The 26,719-nt window shown below is 36.2% G+C and overlaps 1 protein-coding gene across 8 annotated transcripts in view; it reads left to right on the top strand.

Annotated features, from left to right (window-relative positions):
• The window catches only part of TCF12 (transcription factor 12), a 386,235-nt gene that overhangs the window by 252,343 nt on the left and 107,173 nt on the right, over nucleotides 1–26,719 (top strand). For all 8 annotated transcript variants that reach the window (XM_043555341.1, XM_043555339.1, XM_043555338.1 and 5 more), the window contains one exon: nucleotides 17,668–17,732. In XM_043555341.1, coding sequence (XP_043411276.1) covers nucleotides 17,668–17,732 — 65 coding nt within the window. The remainder of the gene's footprint in view (nucleotides 1–17,667; nucleotides 17,733–26,719) is intronic.

The raw sequence follows: 26,719 nt of genomic DNA, 5'->3' as shown, positions 1-26,719 counted from the left end.
CAAAAAGGAAGGATCATCGAGAAAGATCATAGAGAAAGAACTCGAGATCTGCAGAACAAAGTCTTCAAGTCTTTGACTAAATACTTATTTGTGTATGCTTGAATCACTTGAAAGGAAAATGCTGAACAATTCCCGAAACTCACACAAAGCTAGGAGTAGTCCTCCTTCCAGCCAACAAAAGTGCAAAGATCTCATAATAAATGGCATTGTGTAGAGTCCTCAGTAGGGTATTATGTTGGTGAGTCTACATTAGCTCTGGGCTGAAGGCTGTTCTGGACCTGCCTTAACAAAGCTTAAAGACAACCTTGGAAAAGGACCAAACTTGATTCCAAGTAACTTAACTGCTTACAAGAACAAAGTCCAATATTCTTTAAAGGAATACAACAAAATGTAGCACCCCCAAAACGTGAACTTCATAATGTCAAATTACCAAACATGAAAAAAAGCAGGAAACTATATAACCAAGAATAAAATTCATCAGTAGAAACAATAGAGCAGGAAATTACAGAGATGGTGGAATTAACAAGCAAGGGTATTAAAATGGCTGACGTAAGGGGCGCCTGGGTGGCACAGTTGGTTAAGCGTCCGACTTCAGCCAGGTCATGATCTCGCGGTCCGTGAGTTCGAGCCCCGCGTCGGGCTCTGGGCTGATGGCTCAGAGCCTGGAGCCTGTTTCAATTCTGTGTCTCCCTCTCTCTCTGCCCCTCCCCTGTTCATGCTCTGTCTCTCTCTGTCCCAAAAATAAATAAACGTTGAAAAAAAAATTTTTTTTTAAATGGCTGACGTAAATACACTCCATAGCTCAGAAATGTAGAGAAAAACATGAATATGGAAATTAGAATGAGTAGAGTTAAAAAATACAGTACCTGAAATGAAAAATACACTGGGTGGGATTAACAGAAGATTATTCACCACTGAAGAAAAGATCAGTAAATTTGCAGACCTGGAAACAAACTCTCCTAAATGAAGATCACAGGACATCTAGCTTTTACATAGGGTGTGGAAAGCTGCAAAAAATGTCATTTCCATGCTTAATGATGAGAAAGGAAAAGCCTGAAAGCTACAAAATTCTCTTTTGAATCCATGAGAGAACTGAAATTGCAAGGCAGTCATGTGACCTGAATTCTGAGGAGCAGTGAAACATATAAACTGTATTGCCTGTGGCAAACCACGGGAGAATAAGGTGTCATACCAGTCACAACACAAGCAGGTAAGAGGAATCATCTAAAATTTTAAAGTTAAACAGAAGGCCAGTTGTAGACTAGCAGCATATCAGTTTGAAATAGCTAGGGGAAGCTAACAAAAGAACAGTTCAAAAGGGATTTCACACTCACCTCAGGCTTTTTCCCTCAGACCTGTACTGCATACTCACAAGGATTTGGGGTAGAGCAGGAGACTGAAGAGCATTCATTCTGTTGATGTTGTAGGCATGCAGGAGCTGATCAGCTGTCATTGTGGGAAAAGGAGAAAAGCATACCAACATCCCCAAACCCTAAGTACTGAGAGACCTCTAAGCTGCTTTAAGAAGAGGCAGCAAAAAGCCTCTTGCCCAAAGGACACAGGCTAAGACACATTGATTGGGGAGGAGAGGAAACTCATCTTAGACCTAAGATCTTATGCACATACCAAGTATAGGTCTCCTGCCTGTTAGACAGTAGTGAAAACTCCAACCCAAGGTCATCTTTAGATGTAAAGCAGAGTTTCACTCTTAGAGGGAAGAAGAGATGAGGGATAGGAAAGCAACAGCAGTCTACCACTATGGGAGAGGCAAAAGCATGGAGAGACACACACTCTGGGGCACAGGTTTTATAGGATCTGTTGAAAGCTGAGGATGAAATACTAACTGAGAAAAGTCCTACAGCACCCAGCCATGTGCTAAGCACTAGGCAAAAGCAGCCAATCATTAGAGGGAGTTGAAACCTCTGATCAACTGAAGGTAACCACACAACAATCATATTCAGCTAGACTCCTGATTAATTTGACTGATTTTTCCACACCAAAGGCCTTAAACAAGAAGAGGCATGCTTATTTCCAGACCTAAACACTGTTTAGTTCATTCTTTGCTCTTCTATACACAGTGGTCTTGCATTCAGTCAAAATTACAAGATTTGCACATAAGCAAAGTGAAGAAAGGTCAAAAGGCAAAATAATCAGCAAAACCAGACTGAAAGATGATGCACTTTGGAACTATCAGACAAGGATTTTGAAGTAACTCTGATTAACGTAGTAAAGGATATGGTGGAAAAGGTGTACAACATGCACAAGTAGGGGATTTTTAGCAAATAAATGGAAATAATAAGGATTTAATTGAAATACTGGAAATAAAAGACATACTAAGGTGAAGAATTCCTTTAGGATCATCAGTAGACTATAAACCCAACTGAAGCACAAAGAGTGATAAAAGACAGAATTATGGGACAATGACAGCCTAATACATGTGTGATTGAAGTCTCAGATGTAGAGGAAGAGAGAAAAGTTAATAGATCCAGGATTAAAAAAAACAAAACACACACACATGCCTAGAATTATCGTATTCAAAGTGCTGAAAACCAGCAATAAAGAAAAAATCATGAAGGCAGCCAGAGGCAGAAAAACATATATATATATATATATATATATATATATATATATATATAGTCAGCAATAAAAATAAACTACAGCAGACACCTCATTAAAATCTTTGCAGTCAAGAAGAGGATAGAGTAACATCTCTAAAGTATTATTTATTAAAATTGTAAAAAGTAGGGTACCTGGTTGGCTCAGTCAGTGGAGCATCCAACTCTTGATCCTTGGGGTCATGTTGGGTGTAGAGATTACTTTAAAAAAAGAAAAACTGTCAATCAAGAATTACATATTAATTGAAGATATTTTTTTTTAATGAGGGCAAAGACTTTTTCAGATACACAAAAATCCCCAGCAGACTTGAGGTACAGTAACTAAAATAGAATTGTTTAGGCAGAGGGAATGTGACACTATACAGAAACTTGGATGTGCATCAGGACTCAGCAGAATTTTTCTGTAAAGGGCCAGAAACTCTGTAAGTCAGACAAATCTCTGTCACAACTACTTAACTCCATCATTATAGTCCCAAAGCAGCCATAGATGATACATAATAAATGGATGTGATTGTGTTCCAATAAAACTTTATTTACAAAAACAGGAAGCAGGCCGACTTTGGTTCAGAGTATGCCAACTGCTCATCTATAAAAAGAAATGAGAGCTTCAGAATTGGTAAAAATGAAAGTAAGTGTAAAAAACACTTTTCTTTATTTTCAAAATTTACTTTTATTTTTATTTATTTTTTCAATATTTTTATTTATTTTTGAGCGAGAGAGAGAGAATGAGTGAGGGAGAAGCAGAAAGAGAGGGAGACACAGGATCTAAAGCAGGCTCCAGGCTCTGAGTTGTCAGCACAAAGCCCAGTGCAGGGCTTGAACTCAAAAATCATGAGATCGTGACCTGAGCCAAAGTCAGACACTCAACCAACTGAGCCATCTAGGTGCCCCTATTTTTATTTTATTTTATTTTTTTTAGAGAGAGTGAGTGAGTGGGGTAGAGGGAGAGAGAGAGAGAGAGAGAGAAAAAGAGAGAGAGAGAATGTTAAGCAGGCTCCCTGCTCAGCACAGAGCCCGATGTGGGGCTCAGTCCCATGACCTTGGGTTAAATGCTCAAAATCAAGAGTTAGATGCTCAACCAATGGAGCCATCCAGGAGGCCCATGTTTTCTTATTTTTAATTACACTATAAAATAATAAAATTTCTAAGCAAAAATAGTAATACTGTATGTGGGGTATATAAATAAGTAAAAGTAAACTGTGTGACAACATTAACCCAAAGGATGGAGGGGAGGATAGTGGAAGTATACTATTGAAAGATTCTTACACTCTTACATAATTACTTAAAGGTAGATCATACTAATTAAAGATAGATTTTGTAAATTGAGGGCAAACTCTACTAATATAAATAAAAGCCAGTAGGAAAGACTAACTGGAATACTCAATTCAAAAGCAGGCTGAAAAAGAAATAACACATGAGACAAATAGAAAACAACTAACAAAATGGTAGATTTAAATCCTATGATATCAATAATTGTATTAAATGTATATAGTCGAAGCACACAGAGTAACAAGAGATTGAAAACAAGCTTTTTACTTTTTATTTTCTATATTTTCCAGTGGTTTTTGTACTTACAGGTTCTTCCTTAGATGAAAACATTTAAATAGTGAACATCACAACATCTCTTTACACACTAATGCTCTGTAACACCTTTTTATCTATTCAGGGTGGTCTGCTCCTACTTCCCCCATGAGCTTCAGACAACAACCAAGCTATATTGAATCCAGTTGCTTACAACCATCGACCCATAGTAGTCCCATTTTCCCCAGCCTCTGGGAAAAAGAGAATAAGCAGGTTAAGGATTACACTGAGCCTATCTATTCTGTCCCCACTTTGTTAAAGAATCTATAACTCTGTTAAAATTCATTTTAGATTATGTTTTATACCTTCAAATATCTTCAGATCCCTTACAACCTTTTCCATATCATGCACGCTTTCTTTGGTAAATCTTTTTATTTCAAATGTGAACAAAAACTTAATTATTGGGGCGCCTGGGTGGCTCAGTCTGTTACGGTTCAGGTCATGATCTCACGGTTCGTGGGTTCGAGCCCCACATCAGGCGGTATCCTGACGGCTCAGAGCCTGGAGCCTGTTTCTGATTCTGTGTCTCCCTCTGTCTCTGCTCCTCCCCTGCTCACGCTGTCTCTCAAAAATAAATAAATGTAAAAAAAAAAAAAATTTTTTTAAAAAGAAACTTAATTGTGGCTAAGTATACAAATAGTGGTAGAGATAGACCCACTCATGAATGCTAAAGGAAGAGTGGGGCCATCAACCTTTAATGAAATTTAATGGAAGGAAAAGCATAAAGAATTCTCAAACCTTTTGAAGTGTCCAAAACTTCCTTTAAATTATTTCCTTGGAATCTGCCTTTCTTTTTTTTCTCTGTTTAAGCCTTTTTCATCAACCATTGATATTCAAGATACACATACAGAGATTTTTTTAGTCAATGTATTTCATTAAAAAAATAGTATCTTTTTTTTATTAAATATAATTTATTGTCAGATTGGTTTCCATACAACACCTAGTGCTCATCCCAACAGGTGCCCTTCTCAATGCCCATCACCCACTTTCCCCTCTCCCCCACCCCCCCATCAACCCTCAGTTCTCAGTATTTAAGTCTCTTATGGTTTGCCTCCCTCCCTCTCTGTAACTTCTTTTCCCGCCTTTCCCCTCCCCCCGGTCTTCTGTTAAGTTTCTCAGGATCCACATGAGTGAAAACATATGGTAACTGTCTTTCTCTGCCTGACTTATTTCACTTAGCATAATATCCTCCAGTTCCATCCACATTGCTACAAATGGCCAGATTTCATTCTTTCTCATTGCCAAGTAGTATTCCATTGTATATATAAACCACAATTTCTTTATCCATTCATCAGTTGGTGGACATTTAGGCTCTTTACATAGTTTGGCTATTGTTGAAAGTGCTGCTATATACATTGGGGTACAAGTGCCCCTGTGCATCAGCACTACTGTATTCCTTGGGTAAATTCCTAGCAGTGCTATTGTTGGGTCATAGGGTAGATCTATATTTAATTTTTTGAGAAACCTCCACACTGTTTTCCAGAGCGGCTGCACCAGTTTGCATTCCCACCAACAGTGCAAGAGTGTTCCCGTTTCTCCACATCCTCTCCAGCATCTGTGGTCTCCTGATTTGTTCACTTTAGCCACTCTGACCGGCATGAGGTGGTATCTCAGTATGGTTTTGATTTGAATAATAACTAATATCTAATTAGGCCTTATCTTGTGTTTTCCATTTTTTCTAAGCACTTTGTCAGTACATTTTTTTTTAAAAGAACAAAGACATTCTTTTTTTTTTTTTTTAATTTTTTTTTCAACGTTTTTATTTATTTTTGGGACAGAGAGAGACAGAGCATGAACGGGGGAGGGGCAGAGAGAGAGGGAGACACAGAATCGGAAACAGGCTCCAGGCTCTGAGCCATCAGCCCAGAGCCTGACGCGGGGCTCGAACTCACGGACCGTGAGATCGTGACCTGGCTGAAGTCGGACGCCTAACCGACTGCGCCACCCAGGCGCCCCTTGTCAGTACATTTTTATCCTCACAAAAAACCAGTGAAGTGAAACTGTTACTATCCCATTTCACACTTGAGGCAACTAAAGTACAGTGAGGTTAGAGAATAATCTATTTCAATGACTTCATTAAAATACAAAATAAAATACTATTTGTCTGAAAGCCAATATTACTCCAGAATGGGAATTTAAACCTACTTAGTCTACATCCAGAGTCTCTGTTGATAATCACTTCCCCATACCTCCTCCCTAAATTATTACAGTTTTTTTTTCTTTTCGTCAGTCTTTCTTCCTTCATTCCTCCCTTCCACAAATATTATATACAGCTCTTCTGTGACTTAAAATTGATTTGTATAGCCATTTATAATGAGTTGATATGTAAAATATTTATTTTGATTTATGCCTGACTCACAAATTAATTTGGATTATAACTCATTGAGCACTTGAGGTCAGCCTTTACCTGTTTTCAAATTGCAAAGGTAGGATGGCAGTAAATTGCATGCAATACTGGAAGCCACTCAATGAAAACTGAGTGTGTTGGGGCACCTGGGTGGCTCCGTCGATTAAGCATCCAGCTCTTGATTCCAGCTAAGGTTGTGATCTCACGATTCATGAGATAGAGCCCCACATCACATCTCCTGCTTGGGATATTCTGTCTCTCTCTCAAAATAAATAAACATTTTCAAAAAAGAAGAAAGGAAAACTGAATGTCTCATATTTTGCCCTCAGTACCTATTATGTAGCAAGAATCATATGTAAATCTTAGCAGACCACAGAGGGAATTTAAGACTCCCTTTTGGCCATTTTCTCATGTGTTACAACAAAATAGAATCATCTCCTTTCATTTGCTCTGTATCTGTGTATTTTCTGTGGTGTGCAAAGTACTTACCTTTCTGCATTAGATAGGTGGAGGGTGTTGAGCTCCAGTGAGAAATTTTATTAACATTCGGAGCTTTTCTTAATCTAAATAAAGTAAAGTCTTGGTAACCCTAAGTATACTGACTTCAGTTTGTCATATTCAACATACCGTATTCACAGTAAAATATCTCTAGGTGTGCAGGATGGTTTAGTGTTGATCTGGCTGTATTTCATGGACGCAAGACACAAAAAAACTTCCATGCTGTTCTGCCATCTTGGCTCCTCCAGTAAAATACCTCAATGTATTAAACAAATGTATGATAAACTGCTTATACACATCATTTTTTTAACTGTACATTATTCCAGAAGTCCCTTTTTAAAGTTTGTTTTTAAATTCCAGTTAACATTTCTTTTAAGTTTTTTTTTTAATTCCAGTTAACATACAGTGTAATATTACTAGTTTCAGGTGTACAGTATAGTGATTAAAACTTGCATACATCACCTGGTGCTCATCACAAGTGCACTCCTTTATCCCTATCACCTGTTTAACCCATTTCCTACCCACCCCCCTTTCTGGTAACCATCTATCAGTTTGTTCTCTATAGTTGAGAGTCTGTTCCTTGGTTTGCCTTTCTTCTCTCCCCGCCTTTGCTCCTTTGTTTTCTTTCCTAAATTCCACATTTGCGTAAAATCATATGGTATTTGTTGTTCTCTTACTGACTTACTTTGCTCAGCATAATACTCTCTAGCTCCTTCCTTGCCATCACAAATGACAAGATTTTATGCTTTTTTAATGGCTGAGTAGGATTCCATTGTATATATACACCACTTCTTCTTTATCCATTCATCAACCAATGGACACTTGGGTTGTTTCTATATTTTACTATTGTAGATAATGCTGCTATAAACATTGGGGTGCATGTATTCTTTTGAATTAGTATTTTTGTATTCTCTGGGTAAATATCGAGTAATAGGATTGCTGGATTGTAGGGTAGTTCTATTTTTAGCTTTTTGAGGAACCTCCACACTGTTTTCCACAGTGGCTTTCCAGTTTTCATTCCCACCAACAGTGCAAGAGGGTTTCCCTTTCTCCACATCCTCGCCAACACCTGTTGTTTCTTGTGTTGTTGAATTTATCCTTTCTGCAGAAATCTCTGTATTTTTTAGCAGTTTATCTTCGTCCTCCTACTACTGGTGGTTCACAGATCTACATTCTGTCAGAAGCAGAGTGCTTGATTAATAGCAAAATAGATGGGCATGCCAGTTTGATGGGATATTAAAACAGAAAGAGATATCCCAAATCAAATTTGCTCTACTCCACCCCATTCTCCAAGTGAAGAAACTGAGGCCTGGTGAGTTTAACAACTTACCTGTTTCAGACAGCTACTTCATAGCAGAGACAGGAATAGACCCTTCTGACTCTTCATTTCCATGCTTGTTTCATTTTACTACTCTGTTTCTGACTACATAGTTGGTGAATGGTAGCAGTTCCATTGATTAGTTCCTTTCTTTCTATTCCAGTTCTTGCTGTCAAGGGAAACTAGCCAATTAACAATCATTTATTATCCACTGTTTTAGAGCACAGTTTTCTTATACTGTCTGTGTCTCCATGTGGCTGTATGCCATAGATAGAGCCTTAGAGTAGAATCTGTCCCTGGCATGCAAACAAAACAAGTCTAGAATTCCAGACCAGTGTTCCTAAACAAGTGGCATCTGCCTTCTGGTCCCCAAGTGCCATAAAAAAGACATTGACCTTGCGTGGTAAGGTCATGATTTAAATTAAACAGCCAAAATACAGAAAGTTGTGAGAAAAATCACAGGAATTAACAATGAGCTTAATATTCTGTTTATCATTGTATGATACAAGAAATTTCTGAGAGAAGCATCTATATAAGATTTGGTGGAAACAGTATGTCAGAATGAAGTATGATTACCAGGACCGTTTTGAAAATATGCCCCCCTCTCTTTCCCCAGCCAAATTATTTGTTGATATGAGTTTAACCTGATTTTCTTTTTTTATTTTGGGAAAAGGGGAGTAGACTAAAATTAAGGTGTTGAAATTTGGCTCAGTTTAGTCCCTAGAAAGTTGTAAAACCTCAAATGAATATTTTGAAATCCTTTTTTATTTAAGAATGGGATAAAAATTAAGATACAAAAGTTATTTGATTATTTTTAAAGAATATGCATTCACCATGTTTTATCATGAAATGCAGCCAAGGATGAAGAGATAATTCCTAGTTCTGTAATATTTCAGCTTGGTATAAAAATGAGATGAATTTGTTTCTAAGTTCTAAACAACATGTGGTTAGGGAAGTATGGAGACATTAAGTGAGAAAACACTTAAATTCTTAACGTAAGGAAAAGCAACAATGCAATACAGATGTAAATATGTGTTCAGGGACAATGTGAAAATATAATTATTGACTAAAATGTCTCAGAGAAGGGCCGTTTAGATTTTGAGCTACCTATAATGAATACCTTGTTATGTATTCCATATGTGGCAAAAGTGAACCATAAAATAACCCATAAAGTTTTGAAAGATTACTAAAATTGATCACAGTCTTATTCTACTCTGTTTTTTCATTCCTAATTTCCAATCTACCTATCAACCACACTCCCTTATATTGAGTTATGCATTTTAATGTTCTCTCTGGGCATTCTCAGGGCTGAAAGGCAAACATACTGTTTTGTGTAAACCTTCTCATCCTTGTCTATTTGTATATATTTACTGTGTGAATCTGATTCTTAGGAAGGCGTGGAGAACATAGAGGAAAATAGCTGGACTGGTGAATGTTTGCATCCTGGTCTACTTCATCTCCGGTTTTAGTCTCAAGAAACCATTTCTAAAGCCTATTCAAATTACCCAAATATGACTGTATGCTCTTACCAAGGATAATGAGATACTTTATTGGTACCTTAGCAGTTCTTCAGGAATTTTTGATTGGGAACCTGCTTTCGGTTCTGATGCCTGTCACAGGAAGTTGGTGCAGAGTTAAGATTAAATAAGTGATGAGATAGAGGCTGGGTTAGAAAAGTGATTACAACTGGGAACTTGCTAATCACTGACCTCTATAGGGATCCTCTGGTTTATCACTAATCTCACTCACACTTGGCAGTTTCCTGTGCTGCTGCCTCATCATTCATAGCTGTGTGAGTAATTTGGCATGGAGTGAACAAGAGGAGGGCAGAGAGAGTCCGGCAGCTGTGCTTGTTGGCACTAGATATTTAAGTATCTTCAATGTAGCCAGCAGCGCACTTGGCACAAATGTTAGCCAATAATACTTAAACAAATGGTTGTGAAAGAAAATAGGCATTTATGTTAAACGCCTCTGTCTCTCTTTTCTTTTCTTTAAAAAAATAATCTGTTAGTTTGAGATCCTTTCTAGATTTTTTGTGTGTAAGTTTGAGCCGATTGCTACCCACATGAAGTCAGTAATACCAATAGTTAACATTGGCCTCGGTTCTTTGAGACAAGAATTTCCAAATACTTTATAAGCATTAATTAAACTGTGCAGGCCTGTGTGAGGTACATGTTACTGAGCTGATTTTCCTAAAAGAGTGAGTGGGGACGTTGATGTTAAATGACGTGTAACTTGCTTAGTTCACTCAGTACGAGAGAAGCAAGAGCCAAGAGATGAATCCAGTAACCAGAATCCTAAGTCTCTGCTCTGCTGTATACCAAATGGCATTACAGATTTCCCCACCTTGTAGGATAGTGTGTTTTTATGTTTCTCTGAGTGGTTGGTGTGATGGAAATTGTATGAAACTTGTGGTAGTGTTCTTCTACAAAAGAAGAGGAAAAGCTTCTCCATCAGCAAAGAGGTTAGGTAAATAATGATTTTTCAAAGATACCTAAGCGGGGAGGAAGACAGTCTGCTCATAAAACTGTGATCATATTTAGATTTATGCCCAAATATTTAGATTGGCCTAAGTAGGGATTTCACATTGTTCCTCTGAAAACTAAATCTGGAAAAGTTCTCATGATTTATATGTAATAAAATATTTCAGTTTGAAACATCCAAGGATTCTTTTTCTAGGTTAAGCCTTTATCTTTTAAGAAAAATCAGTCTAATTCTGCCCACTTAAAATATAGCTGATGGGGTGAATTTGAATTTATGAGTGCAATTCAGTATGCCTTACAAAAATGAACATTGAAATAATACTGGCTTTCAGACAAATAGGGGAACTGTTCTGATTTGTGCCATTAACTCATGAAGTCAATATTTCTTAAATAGTATCTATTCATTAAAATTACTGAACTTCAGGTATTCACTAGACTGCTTCAGAAATAAATGCTGAGCCAGCTCTACCTTCCATAATATCTTTGTCCCTGGCCATTTCTTTATAAAAACGTTATTTTGAATTGGTAGGAATAGAGCATATAGGCCAGGATTGTATTACAGGGAAGGCTTCTACAGCCAGTAGATTGAGATCTGTAGGAGATCTTGCAGTTTTACTGTCATATCTCATACCTGTTACCAGATTTCTTCAATCACTCTTCGGCATTAGGAGTATTTCTAGTACGAAGAAGAGTACAACTAGCAGTGGTACCAGCAATGTAAGTAAAGCATGTTTCACACTGCCTTGCACATAATAACTAGTCTGCAAAGGCTGGTTCCTGTCACCTTGCCTGCAGTAATCTGAAGACTCTGAGAGTGAAAGAGAGTGGAAGAGTCCTTGACTGCTGTGCACCCTAAGGAGGGTTCAGTACAGCAGCCCGGGAGTTCTTGAGCCAAAGTTGGTCAACATAGAAATGTATGTCCCCCAGGAAGAAGTGTGCTTTCCCCCCCCACATACTCTGCCAAAGTATGTTGATGGAAGCAAGTGGGCCTCACTGCAGAAGTAATCATTTCAGAGCATAGCAGCTGGATCTCTCAGTCAGTTACATTCCCGGAAGTAGGAGCTTTGCAAGGTGCTTTTTCATGGCTACCACTGCAATTAAATTTTTTAATTGTTTTAAATATATACACACAAAAAAAATCTCTACTTTGGCCCCAGCCTCCCGGGATGTTGTTACACACCTTCTGATCTTGTCCAACTTGTTGATTTTACAAACTAGGAAACTGAGACCCAGAACAATGAAATGAGATCAGAATAAGTATTTTTCTAACAGCTATTTCAAATTAGGGAAAACATTAACTTATGCCCTTTGTGAGAACTAAAAAGAACAGCAGTTATTGTGAGTGAAGGCAGCGTAAGTGACCATGTTCTGTACCCAAAACCAATCCTTGGAGTAGTTGGGTTTTGCTGCCAATCATTTTGGGGATGATTTTTCATCCATCCCTCTTTTCAGCAAGAATAGATAGTGCCAAATCATTTCATTGGTAGAGGCTGCTTAGAGGGCTAAATAGAGAAAAATTTCTGTACTATATTTGGGCCCCACCAATTGCTTACGTACATGAGCTGAATCTGGGAATTGTGTCCTGAACCTCCACTGAAGAACAGTGCAGTATAGTATTCTGTTGAGAATTTGGGGTCAGCCCTGTATTTAGGTTCTTTTGACGACTTAGTAATTCTGTGACCTTGGGCAAATTATTTCTCCTCATTAGTAAAATAGGGACTTAATAGTACCTGTCTCAGTGAGTTGGAAGGACTAAAGCCATCATTAGCTTTCACCTGGATTATTTCAGTACTTTTCTAATTTGTCTCCCTGCTTCCACTTGTTCCCCTACAGCTTGTTCTTCATAAGTAGCCATGATGATACTTTCAAGATGTAGATCATCTTTTCAGTAAACAGTTCTGAAGTCACTTGGATATCTCTGTGGAGAAAACATGTATCTTGACATCCCTCCACCACCACCAACATACACAAAAACCAAATTCAGGTTTAAATGTGAAAGATAAGCAGTAAAGCTTTTAGAAGAAAGCACAGAAAAATAAAAACAGATTTGTTACCTTGGAATAGGCAGAGATTTTTTAAACAGTACGTATAAAAAAAATGGACAAATTAGTCTACATTAAAATGAATTTTTGTTTATCCAAAGACACCATTAAGAGGATGAAAATATTTACATAGAGACAATAAAAGGTCTTGAATCAAAAATACTTGAGAAACTCCTGCAAATCAGCAAGTAAATGACAATCCAGTAGGAAAAAGTAAACAAAATATTTGAATGACCATTTCATTCTAAAATACCCAAACGTTCAGTAAACATGAACTCACTGTGATTTACTAGTAGTAACTTGGTTGCCAAAAGCGTCTCTTAAATCTTCCACAGCATTAATAAATAAACCCACAATAAAAGAGCTAATTATTCCCCAAATCTCTTTACTAGTAAGAACACCAGGAATATTCTATAATTTTCTGCACACTAGTAATTTTACTATTGGAAATTCTGTTTTCTGAGACTTCTTCCTTATAACAAGGTAAAGGAACGCATGTCTTTACTTTTATCCTCTTCCTAAGTCTCTTCACTAGGACCAGATAGTGTAATTTTGATTCCATCTTAGCATGATAGTTCTGCAAATATAAAAAGTACAGAGACTGCACTTCTTTCAGATTCTCTCCTCTCTAGGCTAACATCTCGGGGTTTTTTTTAGCTGATCTGATGGTATGGATCCTTCACCATTCAAGGGAAATTAGATACATGCCAGTTACTAACAGTTCTTCAGCTGTGTTCAGTTGACATATATTAAAATTATCTACATACACCTTTCATATATATTATTTGGCAGAAAACTGTAAAATGGTAACCAAAAGTTGTTATTTGTCAGACACCTGAGATAAAATAAAGATTAATTTTAATTCATGAAAATAGTTCTTAAAAAAAGTAATTTTGAAAGAATTAAAGATAAATGTCTTCTAAATCTCAGACTGAGAGTATGCATTATTCTATTTCAAGTGTAACCAAATTTCTAAGTCCCTCAGAAATAATTAGTTCCTAATAAATGAAAGGTGAAATAAAAATGTATTTACATTTCAAAATCTCATTTGAATAGGTTAAGTATCATTTTAAAAACAAGCTATCAGCCTTCCATCTCAGAAGAAACTTCTCTGTAATGGTTTTAGCATATGTTAAATTAGTTTTCATTCTCTCTGATTTGAATATCCTTGTGAAAGGAAGAAGTTTAGGAATTTTAATAGGCACAGAAAAGTAGGTTTAAAAGCTTACATATTCTTAAATAATGTAACAGGTAGCCTCCACACAGATAATTAAAATTATACTTGAAAACTGTACTTTATTAAAAGCAGAGCTAATATTGATCTCTTACTTTGTTTCCTTTTCTTCCCAACAGTTGGGGGCGGGGGGGGGGGGGGTGGGGATCTAGTACCTTTGAAAGTAAAAATATAATAGACCTTAACTTGTTGTTAAGCTTTAAGTCTTTCTTAGTTGTTTAAATAGTATTTCAGGAAGAGGAATTTGTAAGGTAGGAAGGGCCTATTGAGTATTTCAGCCAATAATTAGCTGGTGGTATATTGTGGTAAAAAACAAGCATTGTTTTGTTTTTTTAACTCTATGGTATTTGTTTAAAATGTTAATAAGTCAGGTCACCTGGGTGGCTCAGTCCTTTGAGCTTTGGCTCAGGTGATGATCTCTTGCCATTCATGAGTTCACATTGGGCTTGCTGCTGTCAGCCTACCACTCAGTGCAGAGCCTACTCCAGATCCTCTGTCCCCCTCTCTCTGCCCCTCCCCCACTTGCACTCTCAAAAATAAACATTAAAAAATAAATAATTAAAATGTTAATATAGTCTCCCATTTCTGTTCTGCCAAGTATATGGTACATGATTTGTTTTCAAAAGCAGTATTTTCTTGGGGTGCCTGGGTGGCTCAGTTGGTTTCAGCTCAGGTCATGATCTCACACTTTATGGATTCAAGCCCTGCATTGGGCTTCTTGCTGACAGTGTGGAGCCTGCTTGGGATTCTCTCTGTTTCTGCCCCTCCCCTACCCATGCTCTCTCTTTTTCAAAGTAAATAAATGAACTTTTTAAAAAATGGTATGTACTGAGAATGATTTTTATTATCTCATAAATGTGTTTATTTGATTAATAAAGTAATACCTCCAAACCAAAAATGTGTGCTGTTCTTTATTTTACCTCATAATCTCTCTGCCAGTCATTCTGAGTAGGCATTTCCCTTCAGTCTCTGCCATGTTCTTGGTCCAGCAGGGTTTCTGATCCATTTTGATGAGACACAGGAATGGTGTGTGTGTCACAGTTGCAAAAGTACAATCTTTTTGTGGTTTTGTAAGATCAGATTCCAAGAGTAGAAGAGTAGAGTCCAAAACCCCTGTGTATCATCTGGACTCCTACAAGCGGTCTTGCTTGTAAAGGATAGATCCTCAGAGAGTTAACAGTTTTTTTTCCATTTTATTCCATATGTATATTTTGCAAATTAAAGCACTTTATGTAGAACATATTGCTTTATGGTGAGACTATGAGACAAATAGACTACATTAATTAACCTTTTCTCATAAATCTGCATTTTTATGTGTTAGCATTACTTCACCTGAAATATGTGCTTCATCACTAATAGCCAGTAAGTGCTTTTTAAGACATGTGCTATAATGTCTAATGGGCTCTGAAATTATACTCTGAGTTATTACTGTATTTTCTAATAACTAGCTTTGTTATTACAAGGATTATTTTCTATATCTAACAGGTCAGTACATACTAAATTTAGAGTTGTATGATTTTACATCATTTGGCCAGTGTGGCATGTATATGGCAATGAAATTAATCAGATATTAGTACATATGTCTTAAAGTTTTTTTAAATTATGTGCACCATATCAGTAAATAATTTTGAGCATCCCATCTATGTATGGAGTTTTTAAATTAATAAACTATACATTTTTATATAATGACAAGCTAATAACTCTGTAGTATACAATTATGAGGAAGTTCATATAACCTCAGTAATTTCATTTGTTTTTGAGAGAGAGGGTGCAAGTGGGGGAGGGGCAGAGAGAGAGAGAGAGAGAGAGAGAGAGAGAGAGTGAGAGAGTGAGAGAGAAAGAGAAGATCCCAAGCAGGCTCTGCCCGCTGATAGCAGAGAGCCTGATGTGGTGCTCAAACTCATGAACCGTGAGATCATGACCTGAGCCAAAATCAGATGCTTAACTGACTGAGCACCCAGGCACCCCTAGCTTTAGTAATTTAAAAAATTTTGGAAAGCTGGTCAGATTTAGTTATATTGTTACTGTTTTTACTTTGGAATGGAGAAAAACAATTAGCTCTGCCATTGTCATTGTTTATTTGTGTCTCCATCTTTGATACTAACATCAAAGTGTGATCCTTACAGAAATCTTTTTTTAAAAGATTTTTATTCTTATTTTTTTTAAGTTTATTTTTGAGAGAGACCGCACACGAGTGGGGGAGGGGCAGAGAGCAAGTGAGAGAGTGAGTGTGTGAGAGAGAGAGAGAGAGAGAGAGAGAGAGAGAGAGAGAGAATCCCAGGCAGGCTCCTCACTGCCACTGCAGACCCCTGTGCAGGGCTTGAACCCAGAAACCACAAGATCATGTCCTGAGCCAAAGTCAAATGCTTAACTGACTGAGCCACCCAGATGCCCCCTTACGGAAATCTGTTTAAGCAACATGTCTGTGAGAGACTCTTTAGTTAAAATCTGTAATATTTGTAAATTTACTGTATTGAACATAAACTCTGGTGTATTGAAAAGCAAGTAAGAACTTCTTTCAGTATCAGTACTGCCTACTCTTCCTCTAGAACCAGTGCATACCACTTCTAACACTTAACCATCCTACTTTTGAACTATAGAGTCTCAGAAGGAATTTGTACACATTTCTGTAAAGAGTATAAATTGGCATGATGACATCAGATAATAGTAAGGCAACACCTGTAAAGTTGAAAGTGTGCATTCTTTAATCCAGCAGCTCCACTTCTCCGTGTCTATCCTAGAGAAAGTCTTATGTGTACATATGCGCATGTGCAAGGCTATTTGTTTTACCATCCTGATAGCAAAAAAGCTAAATCTCTTTCTCAGTAGGGGAATAGATTAACTGTGGTTATGTTTGCATAATAGGACATTTTATAGCAGTAAAAAGGAATAAACCAGGTGTCTATTTTCCGCATGTATTTTAAGAGCATACTATTGCATGGAAATGCAGATTTCAAACGGAATAGATACTATATAATCCCATCTTTAAATGTATTAAAGATACACACAAAATAAATGTTTTAAATATAGACAGTAACATATATTGTTTGAGTACATAAATATGTTAACAGTTTCAAAATATGCAGGGGGGGTGGGGGATCATATACACTAACCTTTTGATGACGGTTACCTTGGGGTCTGAGTTAAGATTTGAACTGTGTCTACACTGTTTCAATTTCTGAGAAAGAAGAGGAGGAGAAATGTTCACTGTGAAGCAAATATGGGAAAACGTTATTCTCTCTACCAAGTACATGGATCATACTGTTGGCTATATAGATGTCTATTCTTTTCCATTTTTTTGAATATTTTTTCAGTGTTTCACAGCAGAAAGTATTCAATAAAATACATGCTATTTTACAAAAATCAGAATTTGTTAAACTGGAATGATAGTAAGCTTTTTAAATTTTATTTATTGGATTTTGTCTTCTTGTTTCTGATTTGTTGTCTGTACTTCCAAATCACAGTATAGTTATTATGAATGGTCTAGAAGTTGAGTTGATTGTCAATAAGTGAGGATTTTTGTATACAGTTATATTTTTTGTTTCATAGGAAAAACGTCAGAGAGAGGCTCATTTTCCCTGTACAGCAGAGACACCGGATTACCAGGCTGTCAAGTAAGTTTAATAAATACAAAAGTCAGATCATTTTTAACACACAAATAAGAACTTTAATAGAAGAGGTAGAAATTTATCTGATTTATTTCACTATTATACCTTTAATTTGTGACTAAATGTGCTAAGATTTTAGTAACTAAACATATTTTCTTCTCCCTCCACTTAAAATGGTTTCTGTTCTCCAGTTCACTAGACTGTCTTTCTCTATCATCAGAGATTTTCACACTCACCTCCATTTTAAGTGGAAGCAAAGCAAGTTATCCTCCTACCGTTTTACAAAATGCTTATCACTTCTGAAAATGAATTTGCATATTTCCTCATAAAAGGAACAGAGTTGCTGACATAATTATGTGAAGAACCTACGTTTGCTCTGTGTAGCTTTTCTATCCTGTAATGTTAAACTTATTGTTCTGAGTATTTTCATTTCAGTCCTATACTCTAACCAATTCTTTAAGCTTCCAAAAGTTTCTTTGACTTGGAAATGTTGTTTCAACTCTTCACATTCTTTAGCATATTGCATTTTTACTAATGGCCATCTTCTCTGCTTCCCTGCCCCCCCCCCCCCATCTTTAGAGAGAATCCTGAATACTTAATTCACCTGTAGATTACCATCAGGATCAAGCTAAAAAGAAAAGAAAGGAAAGGCAGAATGTAGGAAATTTGTTTTCTGCTGTTCACATGCCTTTCATGAGTTCCACCCTAATTTCAGACATGGGCATATGAGCCAGTTTTAACTCTCATTCTAACAATACTTTCCCATTTAATACATACCACATAATTGTGCCATTCAGATTCAGAAGACCTAGGTTGGAATCCCATCGTTAGAAGTTATTGACCTATAGTTTTAAGACAGGTCTTTTAACCTTAAATCCTATCTCTGTGTTGATTTCCTCATTTGAGAAACAGAATTAGCATTTTGCTTCCACCTACTTTGTAGGTCTCTGAAGGTTAAATTCCATGTACTTGTGAAAGCATTTAGTAAAACAAATGCACATTTAACAATTTTTCTATTCATATAACCTATAAAACAAAGCTATTTTGGTGTTTTTTTTTAATTTTTGTATTATTTATTTAAGTCATTATATTCACTGTCCTATCAGAAAAGATCATTATTGGGGCGCCTGGGTGGCTCAGTCTGTTGGGCGTCTGACTTTGGCTCAGGTCATGATCTCACAGTCCGTGAGTTTGAGCCCCGCATCGGGCTCTGTGCTGACAGCTCGGGGCCGGGACCCTGCTTCGGATTCTGTGTCTCCTCTCACCGTCCCTCCCCAACTTGTGCTCTGTCTCTCAAAAATAAATAAATGTAAAAAACAAATTTTTTTTTAAGGAAAAGGTCATTATTGCTGTTCCTTGAAATGTGCCTTATTAAATCTCTTGTAGTTCTCACTTGGCTTTGGGAAGTGAGAGAAGATCCTTAGCACAACCCTATTGCAAGCCGGATAACTCATAACCCCAGTGATTCTTTCCTCCTTTATCCTCACTAATCTCTGTATATAGATTGGAAAGTGTATGTGTGAGGAGGGAGCATGCATGTAAGAGTGCACATGGATAAATGCTAGAGCACAGAATGAGTTGAAACAGTGCCCAGTAGTGGCTAAGCCAGCTAGAAGACTTTACTATACTATGGTGACTTGCATTGATTTTCTTTGGTATGTTAAATCATCCTTGCATTCCTGAGATAAACTTTACAAAAGCTATTTTGAATCCTTAATATTTTTAAGAGACCAAAAGGTTTGAGAGCCATGGGTCTAATGTTAGCACTATTGCTAAACCTAAGGTAAAAAAATGATTCTAAGCTCTTTGAAACTACAGCTGTATCTAATAAATCAGTTAATGCTTACACTAAATGAGTTTCCACTTACATTTTTTATACTCCCTTTGCAAAGGTAGTGGTATTTAGTTAGGATTAGTGGTAAGCTGTATTTATATAATTCTCCCATTTTGCAAAGATGAATCTTAACAGTTTTTCCAAAGATGAATATGTTTATACCAGATTTAATTCCTTTTTTTCACAGTTTCTATTTTTATTTTAATTCCATTATAGTTAACATACAGTGTTATATTAGCTTCAGGTACACAACACCAGATTTAATTCTCATATCAGAAAACATTTACTTTAAACCTAGATGCATATCACTGTAATAACAGTTGCTACCATTTACTGAGAACTAGCTGAGCCAGGAATTGAATTAAACATGATCATATTTGGGTCACCTGGGTGGCTCAGTCAGTTGAGCATCTGATTCTTGGTGTTGGCTCAGGTCATGATCCCAGGGTCATGAGATCAAGCCCCACGTTGGGCTCTGTGCTAAGCATGGAGCCTGCTTAGAATTCTCTCTCTCCCTCTGCCCCTCTACCCTGCTCTCCTAAACAAAATTAAAATGAAAAAAAAAAAACCACAAAACTTTAAACATTATCATGTTTAATAACAACACCTGTTTTTCAGACTGAAAAATGGATGTTCTCCAGAGGTTTTAAGTAATTTGCTCAAAACTGTGCATCTAGCAAGTGGTAAACCTTCTAAACACACGGTTGATGCTGTTACAGTCTCAGATTCCTAGTCTGTGCCCTTACTACTCTTTCACTTAATTTGTTTGACCAAGGAGGGATCTGGGAATTAATATTTTAAGCAAGTGCTAATTCACATGGACTGGGGATTATACTTTGAGAAACCCAGTTCTCTATATGCCAAATATAAACATATAGAGAGTATAAAAAAAGGAAGAAGCTATAAGATTACTGCTTAACAATTTTTATTGCATTTTGGAGAGATCAGGCAGGCCTATGGAAAAGAGAAACATGTTTACTGGAATGTATGAAATGTAAAATAGCAATATTGCTATGTACAAGAAATTTAAAGATATTCAAGTGAGGGAAAGATTTGTTGGTAAAGAATGCACAGAAGCAATGTATGAACCACAAAGAGGAAGCCCAAAATTCAGCAGAGAAGAGAGATTTTACTGCAGCAAAAACATCAGTGAAGACAGGAGGGCTCTTAAAACAAGTGAAAGAATTCCTTGCTGTGAAAGGAACAATACTTTGCTATTTATTACTGTTACTTAGCTCTGCCTATGTTGCAGTTGCTAGACAAAATTATAATGGATGGCACCAGCTGATCTGAGGCCTAAATAGTAAACTTAGGATATACAAGAGTTAAAAAATATCTGTCACTACTATTCAAAGAAAAACCTATATCCCAAACAGTATTTGTTATCATGGGTCAAAGAAAACAAAAATACAGTAAAACATTGGCTGTCATTTTGTCTTGCCTATTCACAAGTAACATAAAAATCTTAACCATGCAATGATAATAGAAGGAAATGTAAACGGTGACTGGAAAATTATATCCAAACACCACTTTGAAACCATTTTTCTTCAGCATATTCCCCAAGGAAACATTTAACTCTGCTATTAATGTACATAAAATGCTGCTGACATTCTGCAAAATTCAGTCTAATTTAATAATGCCTGATGGGCCTTGCTTCATGTTAAGATGATGTAATAATATGTTGCTAAATGAGTCTCCTCTTATTACCTTCATGGCAGTCCCATAACTGATGAGCCATTAAAAAGAAACTGGTGTAGCCGTTTTACTGGAAACAATGATAGATCATTCTGCAATCGAATTTTTTTAATTGATTCAACACAGAACATAGAAGCCAACATCTTTTTTAACAATAAGGATAATTCTTCACCATGATATGAAAAATCCTTTTATCATCACAACAGTTTTTCACTAATGTGAACAAACATGTATCCAAGTAGTTTGTATAAGTTTTTCTTCAAATGTTCAAACCTAAAAGAGGCAGGGTCTTGGTTTTATCCAAGAAGATTTAAGTTTCATCAATGTTCAGGTATCACATGCCTGAGAAAATGACAGCTTTAAAAACACAGCATTTAGTTACTTGGAAATTTACCCTTACCATTTGCTTCTTAACCATCCTCTTTTTTCATTATCACCAGTGTCATTATATACAGCTATTTGATAATGATAAAATTATAAAAGAGTCAATGCATCAGGAAGATATAACAATGATAAAGGTGTATACCTAGTTACAGAGCTTTAAAATAAGTGAAACAAAATTTGATAGAATTAAAGAGAAATAAACAAATTCAAAATTAGAGTTAATGGTTTGAATACCTATATTTCTCAGTAACTGACAAAATACACAAAAACTTAGTTCACTTGGTGTCAACTACTTTGACCTCATTGATATTTATAAAACTCTGTTCCCAACAATTGAAGAATCTAAATGCCTTTCTAGGGTACATGTTATATTCAACAGGATTGAACCATGTGCTGATCTGTAAAACTATAGATTGGAAATTTTTGAAAGTAATACAGTATATTATCTGACCAGAAGTAATTCAATTATGTTAGTAAGATACTTAGAGAAACATCAAATATTTTGAAATTAACCTGTGTCTAAATAATCTGTGGTTTGAAAAATCACAAGGGAATTTAGAAACTATTTCTAACTAATTATAATGAAATATGATATAACAAAATGTGTTGGTACGGCTAAAACTGCCTAGAAAAAAAAAAGTATAGCTTTAGATGCTTGTATTCAAAAAGATCTGTAGTGTACAACCTGAGTTTCTGCCCTAGGAAGCTAGAAAAACAAGCACAAAGTAAGTAGTAGGGGGAAATAATACTAAAAAGAGCAAAAATTGATGTAATATTACAAAAATAATAGAAAAAATAACAAAGCCAGAATTTGGTTATTTGAAAAGATCCATAAAATTAGTAACCCCTAGCTAAGCTGATTAAGATAAAATGGGAGAGGGAAGAAAGGGAAAGAACACAATTTACCAATATTTGGAATGGAAAGGAGGTTATCATTGTAAACTATGTATACATGAAAAACATAGTAAAGAAATATTGTGAATAACTTAATTCAGTACATTTGACAACTTAGGTGAAATAAATTTGGAGAAATACTCACAAAAGGGACAAGATGAAACAAAGTCTGAATAACCCTGTATCTGTTAATGAAAATAAGTTCTTCTCCAAAACCCACAAAGAGTGATGAAGCTGGGTGTCATATGGAAGTGTTGAATCACAGTATGGAACAGTAGAGTTCCATCACTACTCTATATGGAAAACCCAAACTTGGTAGTGTTAGTTCAACACTAACAAGTGTTGAATCACTATGTTAGTATTGTATGCCAAAACTAACATAACGCTATGTGTTAACTATACTGGAATTAAAGTAAAATAAAATATTAAAAAAAGAGGGGGATGTAAAAGTTGTTTGTAAGAGAGAAAAAAAAACCCACAAAGAAAGCTTGAAGGTCATGGTTTCATTGGTGAATTCTTTCAAATGTGCAGGGAAAAATATAATACTAACCTTATACAAACTGTTTTAGGAAACAGAAGGAGGGAACACTTTACAGCTCATTTTATGAAGTGAATAATAAAACCGCACATGTAATGTTTGGCTTAACATTTGAAAATTAGTTTCATTTGACACATTAACAGAATGAAGGAGAAAAACAATGTGATTGTTTCCATAGATGTAGAATAGTTATTAAGCAAAAATGAAATGTTCATGATAAAACCTCACAACAAACTAAGCATAGAAAGCAGCTTCCTCACTTTGATAAAAGGTATACATGAATGATTTATATCTAACAGCATACTTAATAGTGAAAGACTGTATATCCCTCTACCTCCCACTCCCCTTCCCCTCAAGTTAGGAAGAAGGTAAGAACTTCCATTTTCCTGACCTAAATTTTATGTCCTGGCCAGTGTAATAAGGCAATTAAAAACAACAACAACAAAAAAGACAATTTGAAAGAATAAGCTGAATTTGCAGATGACATGTTTGTGTACATGAGAAGTCCAGTGGAATCGTCAAGGAAACTTGTGGAACTAATAATCCTTTAGCTTTGTCACAGGATACAAAGTCAATCTAAAAACATAATTATATTTCTACATACTACCAATGAACAGTTAGAAAATGAAACTAACCAAAAAGTACTATCTATATCAAAAAAGCATAAAATACTGAGAGATATACTTAAGAGATTATAAGACTTCAACAATGAAAACTGTAAAATATTGCTGGGAGAAATCAATGAGGATCTAAATAAATAGAGAGATATGCCATGTTCATGAATTGGAAGACTCATTATCATTTGGATGTCAGTCCCAGGCTTTTTTTTTAGACATTGACAAAATTATTTAAAAGTTCATTTGGAAAGTCTTAGGATTGAAAGAAACAAAAAAAATCTTGAAAAAGAAAAGAAGAGGGTCTTGGTACCTGACTTCAAGACTTAGTATTTTAAGCAACACTAATCAAGACAGTGTAGTATTCATATAAAGATTGACAGATCATGAACAGAATAAAGTCCAGAAAGCGACCCATACCTTCTATGGCAGATGATGTTTGATACGAGCACCCAGCAACTTAAAAAAAAAAAAATCTCTTTAACATATGGGTGCTGGAACAACTGAATTACCAGTATGAGAAGGAAAAAAAAAAAACTTCAATCCTTATCTTACACCATATACAGACAAATTTGAGATAGATCATGAACTTAAATATGAAAGCTAAAATAATAAAGCTGCTGGGAAAAAAATAGATGAATATCTTTGCTGCTTACAAAACAAATTTCATAGGGAACACATAAGCATAAAACATGAAAGAAAAACTGATGAATTGAACTTACTCAAAATTAAAAACTTACACTTATCTGATACTCTATATGGAAAACCCAAAAGATTCCACCAAAAAACTGCTAGAAATGATTCATGAATTCAGCAAAGTCGCAGGATATAAAATCAAAGCACAGAAATCGGTTGCATTCCTACACACCAATAATAAAACAACAGAAAGAGAAATCAAGGAATCAACCCCATTTACAATTGCACCAAACCATAAAATACCTAGGAATAAATCTAACCAAAGAGGTGAAAAATCTATACATTGAAAACTATAGAAAGCTTATGAAAGAAATTGAAGAAGACACAAAAAAATGGAAAAAGATTCCATGCTCCTAGATAGGAAGAACAAATACTGTTAAAATGTCAATACTAACCAAAGGAATCTACATATTTAGTGCAATCCCTATCAAAATAACACCAGCATTTTTCACAGAGCTAGAAAAAACAAACCTAAAATTTGTATGGAACCAGAAAAGACCCCAAATAGACAAGGCAATCTTGAAAAAGAAAAACAAAGTTGGAGGCATCACAATCCCAGACTTTAAGCTATATTACAAAGCTTTAATCATCAAGAGAGTATGGTACTGGCACAAAAACAGACATTCTGATCAATGGAACAGAATAGAGAACCCAGAAATGGACCCACAAACATATGGCCAACTAATCGTTGACAAAGCAGATAAGAATATCCAATGGAATAAGGACAGTCTCTTCAGCAAGTGGTGCTGGGAAAACTGGACAGCGACATGCAGAAAAATGAACCTGGACCACTTTCTTACACCATACACAAAAATAAACTCAAAATGGATGAAAGTCCTAAGTGTAAGACAGGAAGCCATCAAAAACTTCTTTGACCTTGGCCGCAGCAACTTCTAACTCAGCAGGTCTTTGGAGGCAAGGGAAACAAAAGCAAAAATGAACTATTGGGGCCTCATCAAAAGAGCTTCTGGACAGCAAAGGAAACAATCAGCAAAACTAAAAGGCAACCAACAGAATGGGAGAAGATATTTGCAATTGACATATCAGATAAAGGGTTAGTATCCATAATCTGTAAACAATTTATCAAACTCAACATTCAAAAAATGAATAATCCAGTGAAGAAATGGGTAAAAGACATAAATAGACACTTCTCCAAAGAAGATATCCATGTGACCAACCAACACATGAAAAAATGCTCCACATCACTCATCATCAGGGAAATACAAATCAAAACCACAATGAGATACCACCTCACACCTGTCAGAATCACTAACATTAACAACTCAGGCAACTACAGATGCTGGCGAGGATGCGGAGAAAGAGGATCTCTTTTGCACTGCTGGTGGGAATGCAAACTGGTGTAACCACTTTGGAAAACAGTATGAGGGTTCCTCAAAAAATTAAAAACAGAACTACCCTATGACCCAGCAATTGCATTTCTAGGGTTTGTCCAAGGGATACAGGTATGCTGTTTTGAAGGGGCACATGCACCCCAATGTTTATAGCAGTGCTATCAACAACAGCCAAAGTATGGAAAGAGCCCAAATGTCCATCGATGGATGAATGGATAAAGAAGATGTAGTAAGTATGCACAATGGAGTATTACCAGGCAATTAAAAAGAATGAAATCTTGCCATTTGCAACTATGTGGATGGAACTAGAGGGTATTATGCTAAGCAAAATTAGTCCGAGAAAGACAAATATCATATGACTTCACTCACATGAGGACTTTAAGATAGAAAACAGATGAACATAAGGGAAGAGAAGAAAAAAATAATATAAAAACAGGGAGGGGGACGAAACATAAGAGATTCTTAAATATGGAGAATAGAGGGTTGCTGGAGGGGTTTTGGGAGAGGGGATGGGCTAAATGGGTTAGGGGCATTAAGGAATCTACTCCTGAAATCATTGTTACATTATATGCTAACTAACTTGGATGTAAATTAAAAAACACAACAGTAGCAACAACAAAAACAGCAGTATCTTAAACTCACCAAGTTATGCACATTAAATATGTATAGATTTTTGGGGTGCCTGGGTGGCTCAGTCGGTTAAGCGTCCGACTTCGGCTCAGGTCATGATCTCACAGTCTGTGGGTTTGAGCCCCGCATCAGGCTCTGTGCTGACAGCTTAGAGCCTGGAGCCTGCTTCTGATTCTGTGTCTCCCTCTCTCTCTGCCCCTCCCCTGCTCATGCTCTGTCTCTCTCTGTCGCAAAAATAAATAAAAGCATTAAAAAAATTTTTTTTAATATGTATAGATTTTTTTATGTCAATCATTCGTCAATAAAGTGGTTAAAAAAAAAAAACTTACACTCATCAAGAAAATGAAAAGAGGAGC

Source organism: Prionailurus bengalensis, chromosome B3, assembly GCF_016509475.1.
Source record: "Prionailurus bengalensis isolate Pbe53 chromosome B3, Fcat_Pben_1.1_paternal_pri, whole genome shotgun sequence".
NCBI lineage: Eukaryota > Metazoa > Chordata > Mammalia > Carnivora > Felidae > Prionailurus > Prionailurus bengalensis.
The sequence above is the reverse complement of the archived record's forward strand: the minus strand, read 5'-3'. Positions and strand labels throughout refer to the sequence as shown.